The sequence below is a fragment of the Talpa europaea genome (genome assembly GCF_964194135.1).
Source record: "Talpa europaea genome assembly, chromosome: X".
Classification (NCBI taxonomy): domain Eukaryota; kingdom Metazoa; phylum Chordata; class Mammalia; order Eulipotyphla; family Talpidae; genus Talpa; species Talpa europaea.
In genome coordinates this window covers 66,602,316-66,618,142 of record NC_140081.1, presented here as the reverse complement: position 1 = coordinate 66,618,142, position 15,827 = coordinate 66,602,316, and the positions used below count along the sequence as shown (strand labels likewise).

The 15,827-nt window shown below is 45.9% G+C and overlaps 1 protein-coding gene across 1 annotated transcript in view; it reads right to left on the bottom strand.

Annotated features, from left to right (window-relative positions):
• Nucleotides 1-14,758, bottom strand: part of FRMPD3 (FERM and PDZ domain containing 3) — a gene marked incomplete at its 3' end in the record, with an annotated part of 59,508 nt that extends 44,750 nt beyond the window's left edge. The window contains exons 1-3 of the mRNA XM_084259096.1: nt 14,608-14,758; nt 11,455-11,557; nt 7,873-7,918 (exon numbers count right to left, since the gene is read on the bottom strand). Of these exons, the coding sequence (XP_084115222.1) occupies nt 7,873-7,918; nt 11,455-11,557; nt 14,608-14,755 (297 nt within the window). The 5' untranslated portion in view covers nt 14,756-14,758. The remainder of the gene's footprint in view (nt 1-7,872; nt 7,919-11,454; nt 11,558-14,607) is intronic.
• Between the last annotated feature and the right edge of the window lie 1,069 nt (nt 14,759-15,827).

Below are 15,827 nucleotides of genomic sequence, written 5' to 3'. Positions count from 1 at the left end.
TCTGGTGAATTCTCTCACCCCCTACACCTCTGGCCTGCACCCCAGTTCTTGTATGCATAAATAAATTAAAAAAAATACTCATCTTTTTGAAATCAGTATGGCTTCAAAGTGCAGTCCTATTAGACAAGCACTGAGTTGAAGGCACCTTAGTGGTCTCATCCTGAGAGTTGGGGACAGTTTGTGGGCAGCAGACAATAAAGCACAATGAAATCCAGGGCTAGAGATTGTTGCAAAAAAGTGATTACATAATTGTTTATTCATGGGAGTCAAGAAATGTCTCTGTGTGTGTCCCAGCCTGGTGTTCAAATCCTGGGTAGGGCTTCAGGCTGTGGCAGGAGCAAAGGAACGGGGAAAGCTAGAAAGATCTATAGCATGTTCAGGCAGCTTGACTCCATGTCCACAATAGTCCAAATTTCTACCCGAGGTGCCAGAAACAGGAGGCAGGTGAAATCTTCATTCTCTCCGACAGTCACCCACTCCTTTTTCTGTATCACCTGCAACTGGAGGCCCCTCTGCACTATGTGGAACAAAGCATCTCTAGAGACCTGAATGGGCCACAGAGTCCACTCACTCTTCATTTTTATATGTGGAACAGAAGCCTGGGAAGAGGATATGATCTACTCAAAGTATCACGTATGGTAGTGGAACTGAAACCAGAATCCAGATTTCCTGAGTCTAAAGGTGGAAGTCCATTCTTGTCTTTCATCCACTGATTCTGGATCTGGTTCTACATTGGTCCTATTAATGGATCTGAACATAGGAAGGACCCCAACTGCTATCTTTTATGTATTCACATACGCGTAGGGGATGGACTCCTTGTTCTCTCTATCAAGAGTGCAAGATTAGAGCCTGTCCTAGAGATTCCACTATAAACAAAAGATTCCGATATTTATAGGAACAGAGTCATGAAGGAGGAAACGGAATTGCCAATCTTTTCAGGGGTAAAAATCATTTCCGGTGTCTGATTTAGAGTTATTTTCAGCTTGTTTGTGCCTCATTCCTCATTGACCCTTGTCCTGCTGGTCTCTAAGACTCCATCCTATTCTCAGTCTCCAGCCTTAATCGTTGATGGTGACTCACTCATTGCCAGCTGGTCTCTGCCAAATGTCACGGAGTCACATCTAGCCTTGTGCTTAGACACAGGTGATGCCTGCTTTTCAGTGCAACACAAGGGGCTGTCAGAGGTCTCCCAATCCCAAAACGTCCTCAAAACTCAGCTATGGGGCCTATTAAGGTGACTTATTTGAATTAAAATATGGAAAATTGGGAAGGACGTGGTCAAAATGCAAATGTGGTACCGGGGAAAAGCAAGGAACATGCTTAAGGAGCCAGTCGACTATGGCCCCTATTTTTGGGAATAAAGCTTTATCAGATACAGTCATGATCTTCATTTACGTATTGTTTATGGCCGTTTTCTCTGCTACCATGTGTGGTCGACAAAGACTACAATATTTACTATACAGCCTTTTACAGAAAAGCCTTGCCAACCTTTGCACTAACTCATTAGCACACACTCACTCACTGTTTCTAAAACTGGCCTGATAAGAAACAGAGGGGAGTGCTTGTCAAAACCCAGATTTCTAGACCCCCACCAGACTTTAGAAGTCAAAATGTCTGTGAGGCTAGGGGTAGGACCTAGGGATTTATATTGTTGAAAATATCCTAAACCATTAAGCATAGATTAATTGAGCACCTTAAAGCTGGGATATCTGAGCTCTTCACTGACCCCATTTTCCCTCTAAGCATCTGGGAGTCTCATTTTGCAACAGGCACCCTTTCTGGCTAAAATGAATTTTGGCTTGAAACACGGGACTAGAATTGCTAAGTACCTCCGGGGCCACTGCAAGCCCCTTGAAGTAAATATGAAGCCAGCAGTTCGGTGGAATAAGCAATAGATGAGAGAGCCTGCCTCTCCCTCAGGACTGAATTCAGCAGCTGGTGGCTTTTTTGACCATTTTTAAATTTGGTGGATCTATTAGTACAGATTTTTGGGGCTGTGTTCAGTCATGTCTTGGCCAAAGTTGGGTATATGGCCAAACATTTTGGTGCATGATAGGACCCCATTTTGATAACCACAAAGTGGATTTTAAGGGGATGGAGCTCAGGTCTCTGAAACTCTGATGCCAGCCTCCTGATTCTTTCTGCTGGCTTGTTGTCTTTGACACCTGAGCCTACTTACAATCAATTTCCATAGCAACCACTGTGCGAGCCTGAGACAATGGTAGGGCCATCTTGATTCCACCAGAAGGCTGATACAGGACCCCAGGAGCCATCCTTCTTGCACTTGGCATGCCTAAAGGTGACTACGATCTCTTTCCAGCTTCCAAGCCCACCCATGTCACTCATGCCCCTCATTTCTCACCTATGAGGGTGGCTCCCTAGACACAGAGTTTCTTATCACTTCTGTGCCCACCTTCTTATGTTGTCTCTTCCCATCCATGCACTTCAGGGTTACCATGTCTATCTTTTTTTTAATTAAAAAAAAAAGATTATGCATACAAGAGCTGGGGTACAGGCCAGAGGTGTGGGGGATGAGAGGATTCACCAGAGACAGAGTGGGGAACAGAACAGGCAGATTGACTGAAATATGCTGCTGAGGGGAGCAGCAGGCGAGACAGGAGAGGTCTGCTGCGCCATGTGGGTTGCTCCCTGGCCGGCCGTGGATCGAACTCCGTGCTGTAGAGGCTGCGGATTGCTTCATAAGTTGCATTTTAACCTCTTGTGCCACCAGGGAGGCCCCCCCCCAATTGTCTCTCGGCTCCTCGAAAGGCTGCTTCTAAACCCTAGAACAAATTTTACCTTGAAATTCTACCTTCCCCAACTCCTCCATTCCCTTTTCTGGATTTCCTATAGTACTCCTTGTTAATCCACACTGCCATCACTCATCTCTTCAACCAGGTTGTAAAGGAAGAGATGGCATTTTATATCACTATGTCTGCCCCTAGCACCAAGCACAGAGTAGGCACAGAATAAGAAATAGTAATTGACTGCCTAGGGTAATAAAATTAATTCATCAATTCAGTAAAGATGGTTTGAGCAGATACCATCTGCCAAGTACTATACATCCGAGAAGCTCTGTGGAAAGTCAGTTTTCTGCATTAGTTCCCATTGTGTCAGCTTCTTGTTTTGGGGCAGGTGGCTCCAGGTAGAGGGGATTCAGACTTTTTAGGTATAGGCTAAGTTTTCAGAATCAGAAAAGTAGAATTTCACTGGAAGGGACTGCTTTCTGTATCGGGGCCATTCTTGGTCACAACCCAGTACTTTACTTATTTAAAAATACTTATTGAGGACATACTGTGTATCAAGGTCTAAGGGTACCAAGATTAATATGCATTGAATCATGAGGAATGTTGGTCAAAGATTAAGGAACACCCTTGCTTAAATGTAGGCTTCATATGTGGTTATCAATGCAATATAGTTTGAGAGGCCCTGGGAAAAGACCCCATGACTTCCTAAAATATCCCGCAATGGTCAAAGTCAGTCCTTGAAATGAAAAATATTATCTGAAAGAGACTACATATTAGGTCAGTAGTTCTTGATTGGTACATAAAAATTATTTGGGCAACCCTTTCAAAAGACCAATCCCTGTGCTCCCTCCCCAGAGTTTCTAATTTAACTGGTCAGGGATGGAACCCAGGCAATAATCTTAAGAGCTTCACAGATGGTTTTACTGTATTGGCAGGATCTAGAAACACTGTGTTAGACCATTAGCAGACAGAGAATATAGGGGCTGGAAGGATCCTTACAGATTACTATTCCAATGTGTCCCAAATTCTTCGGAACATCACAATCACCCGTGGTTGCTATGAAAAATACAGATTCCTGGGCTGCATCCTGGAATGATCAGGAAATTGATGTTTGGAAGAAGAGGTAATCAAGCTTTATAATGTGACAAGAGTTTGGTTAAAAGGCACCAGTCTCTGCAAGGCCATGAAATGCCAAGAGCCTGCTGAAGACACAGTAATGGGTGTGTGATGCAGGGGCTATATCACCGAATACACGCTGGAGGTCTTCAAGAAACCTTCACTACAGTTCAGAGAGAAGATCTCAGTAGACTCTTGTAATGGTAGTTATGTTCTGCAAAGTCATCTGGAACACTGAACTAATGAATACTGAAGAGTTGTTCCGAGGGGAGTACGTGTGTATCTCACATAGATTATTATCTTAAATTCTAAACTCATCTGGTGGGTTCTAGTTTCTTTATTACACCAGGAGAAAATAAGGTTTTGAAGTTTTTAGTGATTTGCCTTAGGCCATTCCAGTAACTGGTGTCAGAGTTGAGATTCCAACCCCTTCCAATTGGCCCCAGAGATGAAGCTTCTTACACTACACTGCACTGCCCCCTACTGTTTCCATCCTTGGGACACCTCTGTATGACAGCTGCAACAAGAAGCAGACCTTCGTCACATTTTTGGGACTCAGTTGGGAATAGGTACATTGGGCAATTCAAAATTTTCAAGCTCTGTGCATGGCCGCAAATGATCAGAAAAGCACTATGAGTTTTGATTTTTGTGTTACAAATACATTTTAGGGAGTAGGTGAATTTGCAAGTGTGGAATCTATAGGTAATCAAGATCGACTGTGTGCGTGCGCAAGGCTGACGTAAAGTTGGAATATGCTGCTCTGGTCATACCTATTATAAAATGTTGAGGGAGTCTTTCACACTGACTGCTAAGCAGTCACCACCCTAAACTTCCTGGGTGCTGCCTGACCTCTCCCCAAGTACCTCTTTGCAAATTATCAACTAAAGGGTTAACACCTGGTGCAATTAGGGGGCTCCAAGACTCTGCTCCAGTGTCTATGGCTGTTTTATGTTTTGACTGGCTAACCCCAACTATACAGGTTGTTAATTGTTTTGACTGTCACCCCTGTGTGTACATGCTCATTTCTTTGCTCTAAGAGTTTAGACAGCACAAGACCAATAACTAGAATTTAAGTTCAGTGAGGGTAGGGACCCTATCTGGCCTGTGCACTGCTATATTCCCAGCCTAGAAAAGCACCTAAAATAGTAGCCATTCAATAAGTGTTTGATGAATGAATGAATGAGTGAATGAATGGATGAAAATGTCCTACTGAGGTTAGTCAAAGGTATTTGGAAGACAGGCATCTCAAGCCAGATCTTAAAGGAAACAGACATGTATTAGATGAGATGTGAGTTTGTATAAGGACAGAAGTCCACAGGGCGGTAAGAACTAATAATTGTACAAAAATGGAAAGAGAGCAGCCTGGCTATAGCAAAAGGGTCTTAGGATGGGCCAGGAAAAGGCAACAGAACTAGGAGATGAGGGAGAGGGAGAGATGGGGGCCCTGGGATGGGGAAGTTGGGAAAGAGTTCAGGAGCATTATTCATTCTGCGTCTAAGTTTGGACACTTGAGTTTAGATTGCTCTGATGGATGGAAGTTGTGTTTCCCTTATTCCTTCAACAAATATTCATGGAGTGTCTACTCTGTACTAGGTGCTGGACATAGAACAGTGAACAAAACACAGTCCCTACCCTTGTGGGACTGACATTCTAATGGGCTAGATAATAAATATATCTAAACATGGTATTTCACTGGAATTTGTAAAATGGTACAGCCACTTTGGAAAAATAGCCTGGCAGTTTCTTAATAAACTAAACATGCACTTAATATATGACTGAGCAATTGCACTCTTGGGCACTTGTCCTGCACATGGATGTTTATGGAAGCTGTATTTGTATTAGCCAAAATCTAGCCTCAAACCAGATGTTTTTAAATGGGTGGATGACTAAAACTGTGGTACATCCAAACCATAAATACCATGGAATACTGCTCAGTAATAAAAGGGAATAAACTATTGATACATCTAACAACCTGGGTATCTCAATGGCAGTATGCCGAGTGGGGAAAAAAATCCCCAAAGATTACATTCTATATTCTCTTATTAAAATATTCTGGAAATTACGAAAATGCAGGTAAGGAGAATGCATTCGTGCTTTACAGGACTTGGGGTTAGGAGGGAGGTGTGTGTGGTTATAAAAGGGTTACGTTTGGGTTTTTTCAGTGATAGAAATATCCAGTATCTTGACTGTGTTGGTGGCTACATGAACACACACAGGTGACCGATTGACTTTGAACTATACACACACATCAAGGTCCTGCTTTGGAGATGATACTGTAGTTATGCAAGATGGAACTCGGGAGAAATAGAGCAAAGGGTATACAAAGATGTCTCCACATTAGCTTTGTGACTTTCTATGAATCTATAATTATTTTCAAATAACTAAATTATGTTTAAAAATTTATTCTGGTGGAAAAATTAAGCAGTATTAGGAGACAATGACAGGTTGATGCTATCTTAGAAAGGCAGTCATGGAAGGATTCTACAAGGAACAGAGATTTGAGGCGACCTAACTAACAAAGTTACCCACAATGGGTCTCCGAGCAGAGGCTGTAAATTATAACCACACAAGCATGTTTTTAGGGGAGAACGGGTGGCCACATTCACGACAAAAGATTGAGGAGTGAAGACTGATGCTCAAGTGCCCGTTAGGCAACAGCACACAGGGACAGAGGGGCTGTTATGTCCACCGAGGGGTGAGGCTTGCATGCTCAGAGGCAGGGGAATTGTGATTGAGCAGAATTTCTTTTGAGAAAGGCCTAGCACTTTGGGAGTGAGCATGCACAAGTGCCCATGTGCTTGTGGTATGCATGTGCATTTGTGGGTGTGTGTGGTTCACAATGACATAGAAGAAGTCTGGGTTCTTGAGGAGAGGCAGTTAATGCCAGAGCTTGATTTGAATCCCACCCCTCTGACTGGTGAACCTGTGCTATGCACCTGTGCAATATCCCTGGCTTTGTAAAGAAATGTCGTCTCTCTGGAAAATCTTTCCCACCTTCTCTGTCTAGGAAAGCCCAGCCCATCCCTCCTTCAAGGTCGAACTCAGGTGCAGCTTCCTCCAGGATGACTCCCCTGACTTCATGTATCCAACCCCAACTGTTGTGACCTCTCCTGTGGCTATGGAATGGGGTTTGGACATCAGTTCTGTGGTGTAATGGGGACATTGGGAAGGTACAGATAGGCTGGAGGTGGAAGGAGGGTTCCACGTTTTGCCCATGAAGTTTTGCACCTGAGTTTGCACATTTGAATTAAAATTTCTAGAAGGTTATAACTGAGTAATGGACACTGGGTCTTCTGATTCCAATTCTTGAGGAGAGAGGCCTGGAGATCTTCACTTTTTTTTTCCCCTTGCCTCATTCCCCTCAAGATCTTCATTTTAAATAAGCAGTCTTGATTATTATTAGGCAAGTTTGGGGAACATTATTCTAGTCTAAACCCTTCAATTTACTAATGTGGAATATAGGTTCAGAAAAGGAAAATGACTCACCAAAGGTCATATAGCCTGTTAGTGACTGTACCAGAACAAAGATGAACCTGTTCGTCCAACTGTACCTCTTTAACAACTTTATATTAAAGTCCTTACCTATGGTATTGGATTGCTTACATTTTCATCCATTTAGTAAATAGCTGTGCGAATGAATGAACAAGATTAGCACCCTACCTTTCACAAAAACTGTATGGGAGTTGGACACTGTAAAGTAATTTTTGATGGAGCACAGCAAAAAAGAGGTAGAAATTATCTCTGGAACAGGGATCATGGGTGGTGCAAGTAGAGTAAAGCAGAGGGCACAGGGCAGAACATAGTACTGCATGGCCCTTCAAAACTCTCAAGCCTTGGATATGAGAGTACACAAGATGTTCAGAAATTATTCTTTGAATTCACTCCTTGGCTCACAATTTCTTGGTCATAGTCTCTCCCCCCACCTCTTGTCCAGTCAATGTCCCTTTCCAATATGATGTCCTCTCGTCTCAGTTAGGAAGAAGGGCGGGTGACAAAAAGGCTCACTCACCTGATGAGTGTGCAGAACTGTAAGAACGATGAATTCCTTAGCACTCCTACAGAGAGAAGAGGGAATAAGACAGTAGTGTATCATGCACTAGGTATTCATCTAGCACAAGAAGCAACACCAGAATTTTCCCTGGGCTGCATTCAGGTATATGGATTAGGCCAGAGGGCAATCTGAATATTTGCATCATGGTCTCACCTCCATGTGGTGACTGATATAAACCATTCATAAAGGTTCACACAGTCAGCTGCTAGACAGTATTACCATTACCACTGGGGTTGTCATTTTTCAGAACTTCTTTTTATATTCCTTCTCACATTCTCTCTGTAGAAATCACCAAATCATTGGAGCAATTTTATTTGTAGACTAGAAAATTCTCAAGGAAAACTAAAGGCCTAAATTATGGAACTCAAAGGGCACACAGTCAAAGTCCTGGGAAGCATGTACCACGATTATTGGCAATTTGGTATTTAAGCAAGAGGAGAAATTCAGAGGAAAAACCCAAAGGAGGTCATTTGGTCACCATGACTCATACTCAGCAGATTTTTTTTTAATTGAAGGACCAAAAAATGAGAACTGGGGAGCAACAGATGGAAGTCAAACCTCTCCAGATAGCAAGTATTCAGAAGAGTTTCAAAATTGACAAGAATTATGCTAATGATCAAACAGGTTGTGAGGTATGAAAATCTCTCCCAGGAACACACAATCCTTTGAAAGAACTCAAAAAATGGAAGGAGTTTGCCTTGAAGGAGCTTGCCCTCTCCTTGCTGATATCTTTCAGATGTTTCTGGAATAAGGATACGCAAGAGACAAAATGTCCTTGATACTGGGTATTCAAGAAAGGCCAAGACCCCCTGCTCCTATGTGATCATTTTCCATACTCAGTGATGTGAAATCCAGGGATGAATCAGTCCCAGGAGCTGGGAAGCACCCAAGGAGAGGAAAGAGTTGTGTTCCAAGGAAAACACTAGGGAAAAACCTGACTCTTGAATAGGGCTGGGGCAGAGTATAAGCCAGATCATGTGACTCATCTGCTCCAGCCCCTGCCAGGTCTCCCCACTTTGGCAAAACAAAGCCAAAGTCCTTAGAACGGCTACTACTCTCCCCCTACCTTATCTATTCCACTCCACACACTGGCATCTCCTCTTCCCAAACATGTCAGACACATTCCTGCCCTAGGGTCTTTTCACTGGCTCTTCTCTGTCTCCAAAACCCTCACTTCCTTTAAGTTTTTCTTCAAATGTTACCTTCTCAATGCGGCTGACACTGGCATGCTATTTGAAGTTGCACTCTATACCCTACACCCAGCATCTGATCCTCTTTACCTTCATCCATTTTCTATTCAATAACATTCATCACCTGCTAGTATACGGTGCCATCACTTATGTATCATAGTTATTGCTTATAATGTAAATAGCAATGAGCAGGCATTTTCTGTCTTATTCACTGCTATATATTCAGTGCTTAGAACAGTGCCTGGTGTGTATTAGATACCTGATAATAAATATTGATTGAATGAATAAATGAATAACTCATTCACCCCTGAGCTTATCAAAAGAGTGAATTCTGTCTTGACCCTGAAGAGCTCTGGACTCCCTCACAAAATTGGGCTACCTTGTTCTAAGGTTCAAAGATAATCTACTAGAAGCAAAGACTTCTGAGAAGTTAGGTTAAAAGTACCCCAACACACACTGCGGGGCTGAAAGAATGCACCCATATTACTGTGGTGGTGAAGGGTGGGAGAATGCAATGGACAATTGAACTTGGAGGAGACAAACTAAAGGTTATTAGGGATCAGACACATTCCAAGATACAGAACTTGGTGGGAAGCATGGAAGAAAGACATGCTCTGGACCTCAGAAAGGAACACTCAACCCCGCCAGGGCTAGTGGGAGGTACTGTTGCGTAAACAGGGTGCTAAGTCTGCCTGTGAAGGAGAGGGAGGCACTCTGGGGGCAGGTGGAGAACAAGACAGACTAGTGAGATGGAATCACTTCAAATCAAGAGGGGCTGAAGGAGATGAAACAGACTACAAGAAGCAGAGGGAGCAGGAGAGATAGCGCCCATGGTTTCATTTGTTGGAGATAGTCAAGGTCCCCCAAACTAGACCATGGAATCTAGAGCCTTTATTTCTATCTTCTCATTCTCTCATTCTTTATCAACACATCTATGCAAGGGAGTGTACAGGTGGTGTGTGTGTGTATGAGGTAGCTGTGTGTGTACTTTGCATACTGTGTGTCTATGTGATATGTGGTATACATAGTATGTGTGGTATCATGATATGCATGGTGGGGTTTGTATATAGTGTGGGTGTGGTGTGCATGGTGTGTGTGGTATAGATGGCATGTGTGTGCATGTGTGTGGTATGCATGGCTTATGTGTTGTGAGTGGTGTGTGTGCATTTGTGGTGTGATATCCATGGGGTGTGTGCATGTGTATGGTGTGTGTGTGTGATAGGTATGGTGTATGAAGGTATGTAATGTGTATGGTATAGACGGTGTGTATGCATGTGTGTGTATGGTGTGTATGTGGTGTGCATGTTGTGGATGTGTGTGCACCTGTGGTGTGTGGTATGATATGCATGGTGCATGTGGTATGTGGTGTGCATGTTGTAGATATTGTGTGTGCATTTGTGGTATGTGTGGTGTGATATGCATGGTGTGTAGTATGCATGGTATGAGTAAGGTAGAGATGGTGTGTGTGGTATGCATGTTGTAGATGTTATACTTGCATGTGTGGTATGTGTGATAGGTATGGTGTGTGTGGTATGCATGGTGTGTCTATGGTATAGGTGGTGGTGTTCGTGTGTGGTATGCACAATGTGTGTGTATAGTGTGCATGTTGTGGGTGGTGTGTATGTATGTGTGCATGTGTTGTGTGTGTGGTACGCATGGCGTGCGTGTGGTATAGATGGGAGTGTGTGTGTGTGGGGGTGCATGTTGTGGATGGTGTGCATGTGTGGGGTACAGTGGTAAGGGAGGGGAAATGATGTCAGTGTGATTACCCCCATGTACAGGTGGTGGTGGTGCCTGTACACTCCTGTCCTTCTCTCACCTGCCCCCATCTAGGCGGCTGTGTCACACACACCATAAGCAAAATCTACGATGGCAGGTTCCTGTCCTTAGCCCTCTGGCCAGGAATTTGGATGTGCTTCTCCTTGGGATTTTGGGGTGTGGCTGTGGAAAGGCAGGAAACTCTGTCTTTCTCACACTGTGCTTCTCTCAGTGTTCCTTTAATGGCTTGCTTGGTTCTCATCGGTTACTTGGTCTGTCCTACTGCACAGTAAGTCAAAATCCAAAGGGTCTGGGTGAGGGGGGTAGTTGGGTAGAGGGAGGTGAGGTGAGGCTTTCACAGCAGCCTCCTGTGGGCTTACTTGGCTGCAGAAGACTAACCCAGAATGTGGAGAAGGCCCCCGGGGATCCTGGAGGGCTGGCCCCTGAAGTCCTGGGTAGCCAGGAGCCCTGACTAGGCTGCTCTGCCTGCAAGGGCGCCTCTCTTAGGGTCAGGGAGGACAGTGGTAGCCCCGTGGGACAGTGGAAGGGGTACTGCTCAGCTCCCTGCCAAGGCCCAAGAGGCCCCTGTTACCTGATGAGTTCTATGAACCTCTCCCTGGGGGCTTCACTCACGTCTTCCTCATTAATAGCCACAATCTGGTCACCAGCCAGGAGCTTGTCCTCAGAGGGGCCTCCTGCAGAGGAGAGGAGAGAGGAGTGAGGGCTTAGAGCCACTTCTGGGAAAGCACAGGCCTGGGCTGGAGTTACCAGTGCCAGTGGGAGCTGAAGTGCGTTGAGGGTTGCAGGACAAGGTGCAGGTGCAGGCGGAGTGGGGTGCTGGAGGAGCAGGAGCGCTGGTGGAGCTCTTGGCCACGGCTGCCAATGGCAGCTGTGGGGCAGAGAACTGAAGGAGAATGGAGTGGACCTCCTCTGTCTGGGAGTGGTGTGGTAGCAAAAGACCCCAAGGCCAGGTCTGGTCCTCAGATGAGCTTAAAGCGCACCCGGCTGGCTTGGTTCTGAAGAGGAACAGACTTCCATTTCACTAGGAGGGATCTGCTTAGGCACAAAGAATGACTTCCAGAGTGCTGGAGGTGCTGCAGGGAATGAAGGGAGGGGGAGGAATTTTCTTACTGAAACATAATTCACTGGTCTGGAATGATCTAGGCATCTCAGGGGGATTGACTAAAAGACCTCAAGTGTTTACTTTATTCCCCACACTGAGATGCTGCCCTCCAATACACGAAGGGAAGAAGGCACAGACCCTCAATCGAGGGCTGTCAGCAATCTGCCTCTCTTCTTCCCACGTCTACTGTCCAGGTTAAGAGAGCAGACCTGTCTGAGGGCCCTACCTTCTTGGCTGGGGCAAAGGGTGGGGTAGAGGAGTGCCATGGAGTGTATACACTACCTCTTGTGTTTGGTAACGATTTATTTGGAGAAAAGCTTTCCAGAGATTCAGGGAGAAGGAGAGGTCAGAGCCAGTCTAATTGAGACCCAAAAGAAATATTTCATGACATGTTCCACTCTCACACCGTCCTTGACCCTTGCTGTGTCCACTTTAATGGGTCATATGCCAATTGCCCCCTCTCTCTGCAAAGAAGTATGCTGCCCCAATTCCAAGAACGTGGACAGAAAGCAACAATGCTACTTGAATACAGCTTGATGGCTCTGGAGTGTGTTGCCAAGGCTGTGCCAGCTGAGTCAGCAGGATTCACCACTTGAAGTGCAGTGGCTCTCAACCCACTCGTCTGTGGACAGGACAGTGACTTCAGGCGAGGAGAGCCTGGTGGTGAAGAGGTTGTCTGCAGCCAGCTAGACCTAGCCTCTAATCCCATAGCTGCAATTCTCTAGCATGACCTCGGAAGACACATTTCATCTCAGTGAGTGTGTCTTTCCTCATCTGTAAAATGGGAAAATAACAGTGCCCATATGACATAAGGATGTTGAGAGAAGTGAGATGAATGGACAACACTTCAGACAGCTTATTGATGTTGGCAGGAATCAGATAAATGGTAGACAATTCCTTCAACTCACTACATTCCTTCGATCTAGTCCTGCCCCGATGCTGATTTCTAGGCGGAGGTCACTATTTTTTCTCTTCCCACTATCCCTTCCCTTTTAATGGAAGAGCTCCTCATGGAACTCAGCCTCCGTCTCGAGCCTTGGCTCTGTCATGGCAGTGGTCACATTGATCTACTACTACTGCTGCTTTCACGGAATGGTTTGCTGGCTTGCTCAAGCATAATGTTCCTCTCTAGGATACATCGTGTCTTTTCCTAGAATATCAAAGCAGAACCAAACAAGCCCTTTGCATTCCGGAGCCACCTGGGCTGAACGCAGTTCTGCAGATCAGCCTGTCTTTACAGGGCTGTGCCTGCCAGCCCCGGGGCTTTATGTGGCTCTCACCTGCAGGGTTCCTTCTTTCCTCTCCTCCAGCCCTCCCTCTTCATTCTTATAGTGCTTGCAGCTGAACCCCTAGTGTAGGCCTGGGGGCTTCCTAGGGCCCTGTGAATGCTGTCTCCTGTGGAGCTGAAGCAGGGGCTCATGGTGGCCTGTGACAAAATTTTATCTGGTGCCTCTTTCCCAAGACAAATTTGCTTTCTGATCAGAGACTCAAAAACCTTTTGCCAAACTGCATGACTGGCTCTGGAGCCTTAGGTCGGCCACAAACTCCTGTACTGAAATGTTGTTTTCTCTATGCCCTCTAGTTGAAGAGTGAGCTCACAAAAGCTCTTTTTTCTTTTCCTTTGAGGATTGCAAAATTCATCAAATTTCTGCAAGACCAGTTTGTACTCCGGCTGCTCCTCTTGACTGAGCGAGAAACTGTTGTAAACATCTAAAGCCTCAGGCCCAGCAAATCAGGAATAAAGCTCCTTTCCGTCTGTCTTTTCTGTCACTGCCTAACAGATCTGGAACAAAACAATGCTTCAGTCCTTTCCCCATTCATTCATGATGCTGCCACGGTTCAGGTGGGCCTTTGGCTGGTGCCCTCCCACGTGGTCCCATTCAAACCGCGCTTCCCACGCTAGCCAACGTCAGACGCAAATCCTGGCTCTGCTTCTACTGCATTCTACCTCAGTGACCCTGCACGAGTCATTCCCTCTATGCCTCAGTTTCCTCATTCATAAAATGGGAGATCACTTACCTTACAGGTTTGGCTGTGGGGGTTAAACAAGATGATGTAGGTACTTGTCAAGGGCAGCTGTTGTTCCTGCCACTGTGTATTCAGAGACTTCATTCTCCTCACCCACCCCCCTTCTCATACCCCTCACTGGATCCTGATTCCAGTCTTCAATGGCTGAGCTATTTCATGAGCATGTTCCACTCTCCACTGTCTGCTGGTTAGATTCTTGGGGCTAGGAACTGTGTCTTGAACTCCCCGCCAACCTGGATAGGCTTAGAGTAGGCAATCTATAAATACTTGTTGAATTGAACTGAATAGGTATTTCTCATTCAAGGCAGCACGGCTCTTCCATGAAGGTTCTACTCAAAGGGAAGCCTTATTAAGACCCAGACCCTACCAAACCATGAACGGCGGCCTCTGGCTTGGCCCCAAGCCACCTCCATGGTTTGTGGTGCTCAGTCTTAAAAGACCAGCTCCCTCACAGTTATTGGCTGGCAAGTCTTCACCCACTCTTCATGAAGTCGTGGGCAACACTGTGTACTCGGGAGCTCTGCTCTCTGGGAAGATGTGTGGGTGTTGGGGGATAAGAGCCAGGGCCAGGGGGACGCTCTGAGGGGCACCTACCTGGCCTCACAGATCGCACCACCACAGGCCTCTCACTGCCGGCCACGAAGCCAAAGCCATATATAGGGTCTCGGTGAATGGTCACTTGTCGCAGCGTCTCTGCTGGCAGCTGCTCACATTCCATAGCATTTGCGCTCTCTTCCTGCATCACATGACTGGGGGAGGGGGAAGATGGGAGCAAAACAAGACGCAAAGGCACCTAAGCCTCAGAACCAGTGGTGAGGGACACCCATCAGGGTGTCGGCCCTGGCACCCAGGAGTTCACGAGCTTAGCTTCCTACATCCTTTGGAACCTGCAGAGGTGACGACCGTCTCACATTTCAGATTGGAGAAAGGGGAGTCTAGGAAGGAAAAGCCACTTGGCTACAGGGCCAGAGCCAACAGAGGAGACTGGCGCCACTGAGGCTGTCATTCAGACTCAGTCTTTTCCTCCAAGAAATTGGGGCGCTAGCAGGCACCTGAAAGCAAACGTGTTATTCCAATGGTTAATTGGTATGACCCCCTCGAATTGGTTATTAACTCCCTAAGGGAAACCCAAACCCTAAGGGAACAGAGCACAAAACAAGCACATTAGTGGGGAAGGAATGTGAAGTCATTTCAGAATTTAGAGCATCTTCATGAAGTCCTTGTGCAATTTTAAACTTTAATATCCCTTGGGTTATATATAAAAATAAACAATGGAGATGGCATATATAAACAAATGTGCTAATGTTGAGGACCATTACCTTACACAATTGTAGACAATGCCAACTTCTTTCAGTTAACGGGACACCTGGGAAATGGCTCCTGTGGGCAAGAAGGGGAGCTGTGTTCTGTGGCTACCCACAGACCTGAATCCCAGATGAGCCGGGAGAAGAGAAATCGCTGGCCCAACACCTGGGAGGCAGACCAGATGGTTCTCCTGGTGCCCACAACTTGAGGTACTGAAGCTTAGCAATTACACAGGACTTTATAAAGGCCCACAGCACGGGCCAGGGAGAGGCGTACTGGGGGCGGAGATGGGGCTGAGCTCAGTATTTCAATGAACAGCCCGGAGGTGAAAAGGAGGGGAGCCTGGGGCTTGTGAGGGCACTGGGCGCCAGGGGCAGGGAAGGAGGTAAAGAGATGAATGACTGGCCCACAGGCAAGGCAGGGCAGGTGGAAGAGAGGGGCCCGGAGCCTTAGCTCTCTGGCTTGGCATCTCTCTGCCCCCTGGCTCCAGCCTCATAGCTGGGGCTTAT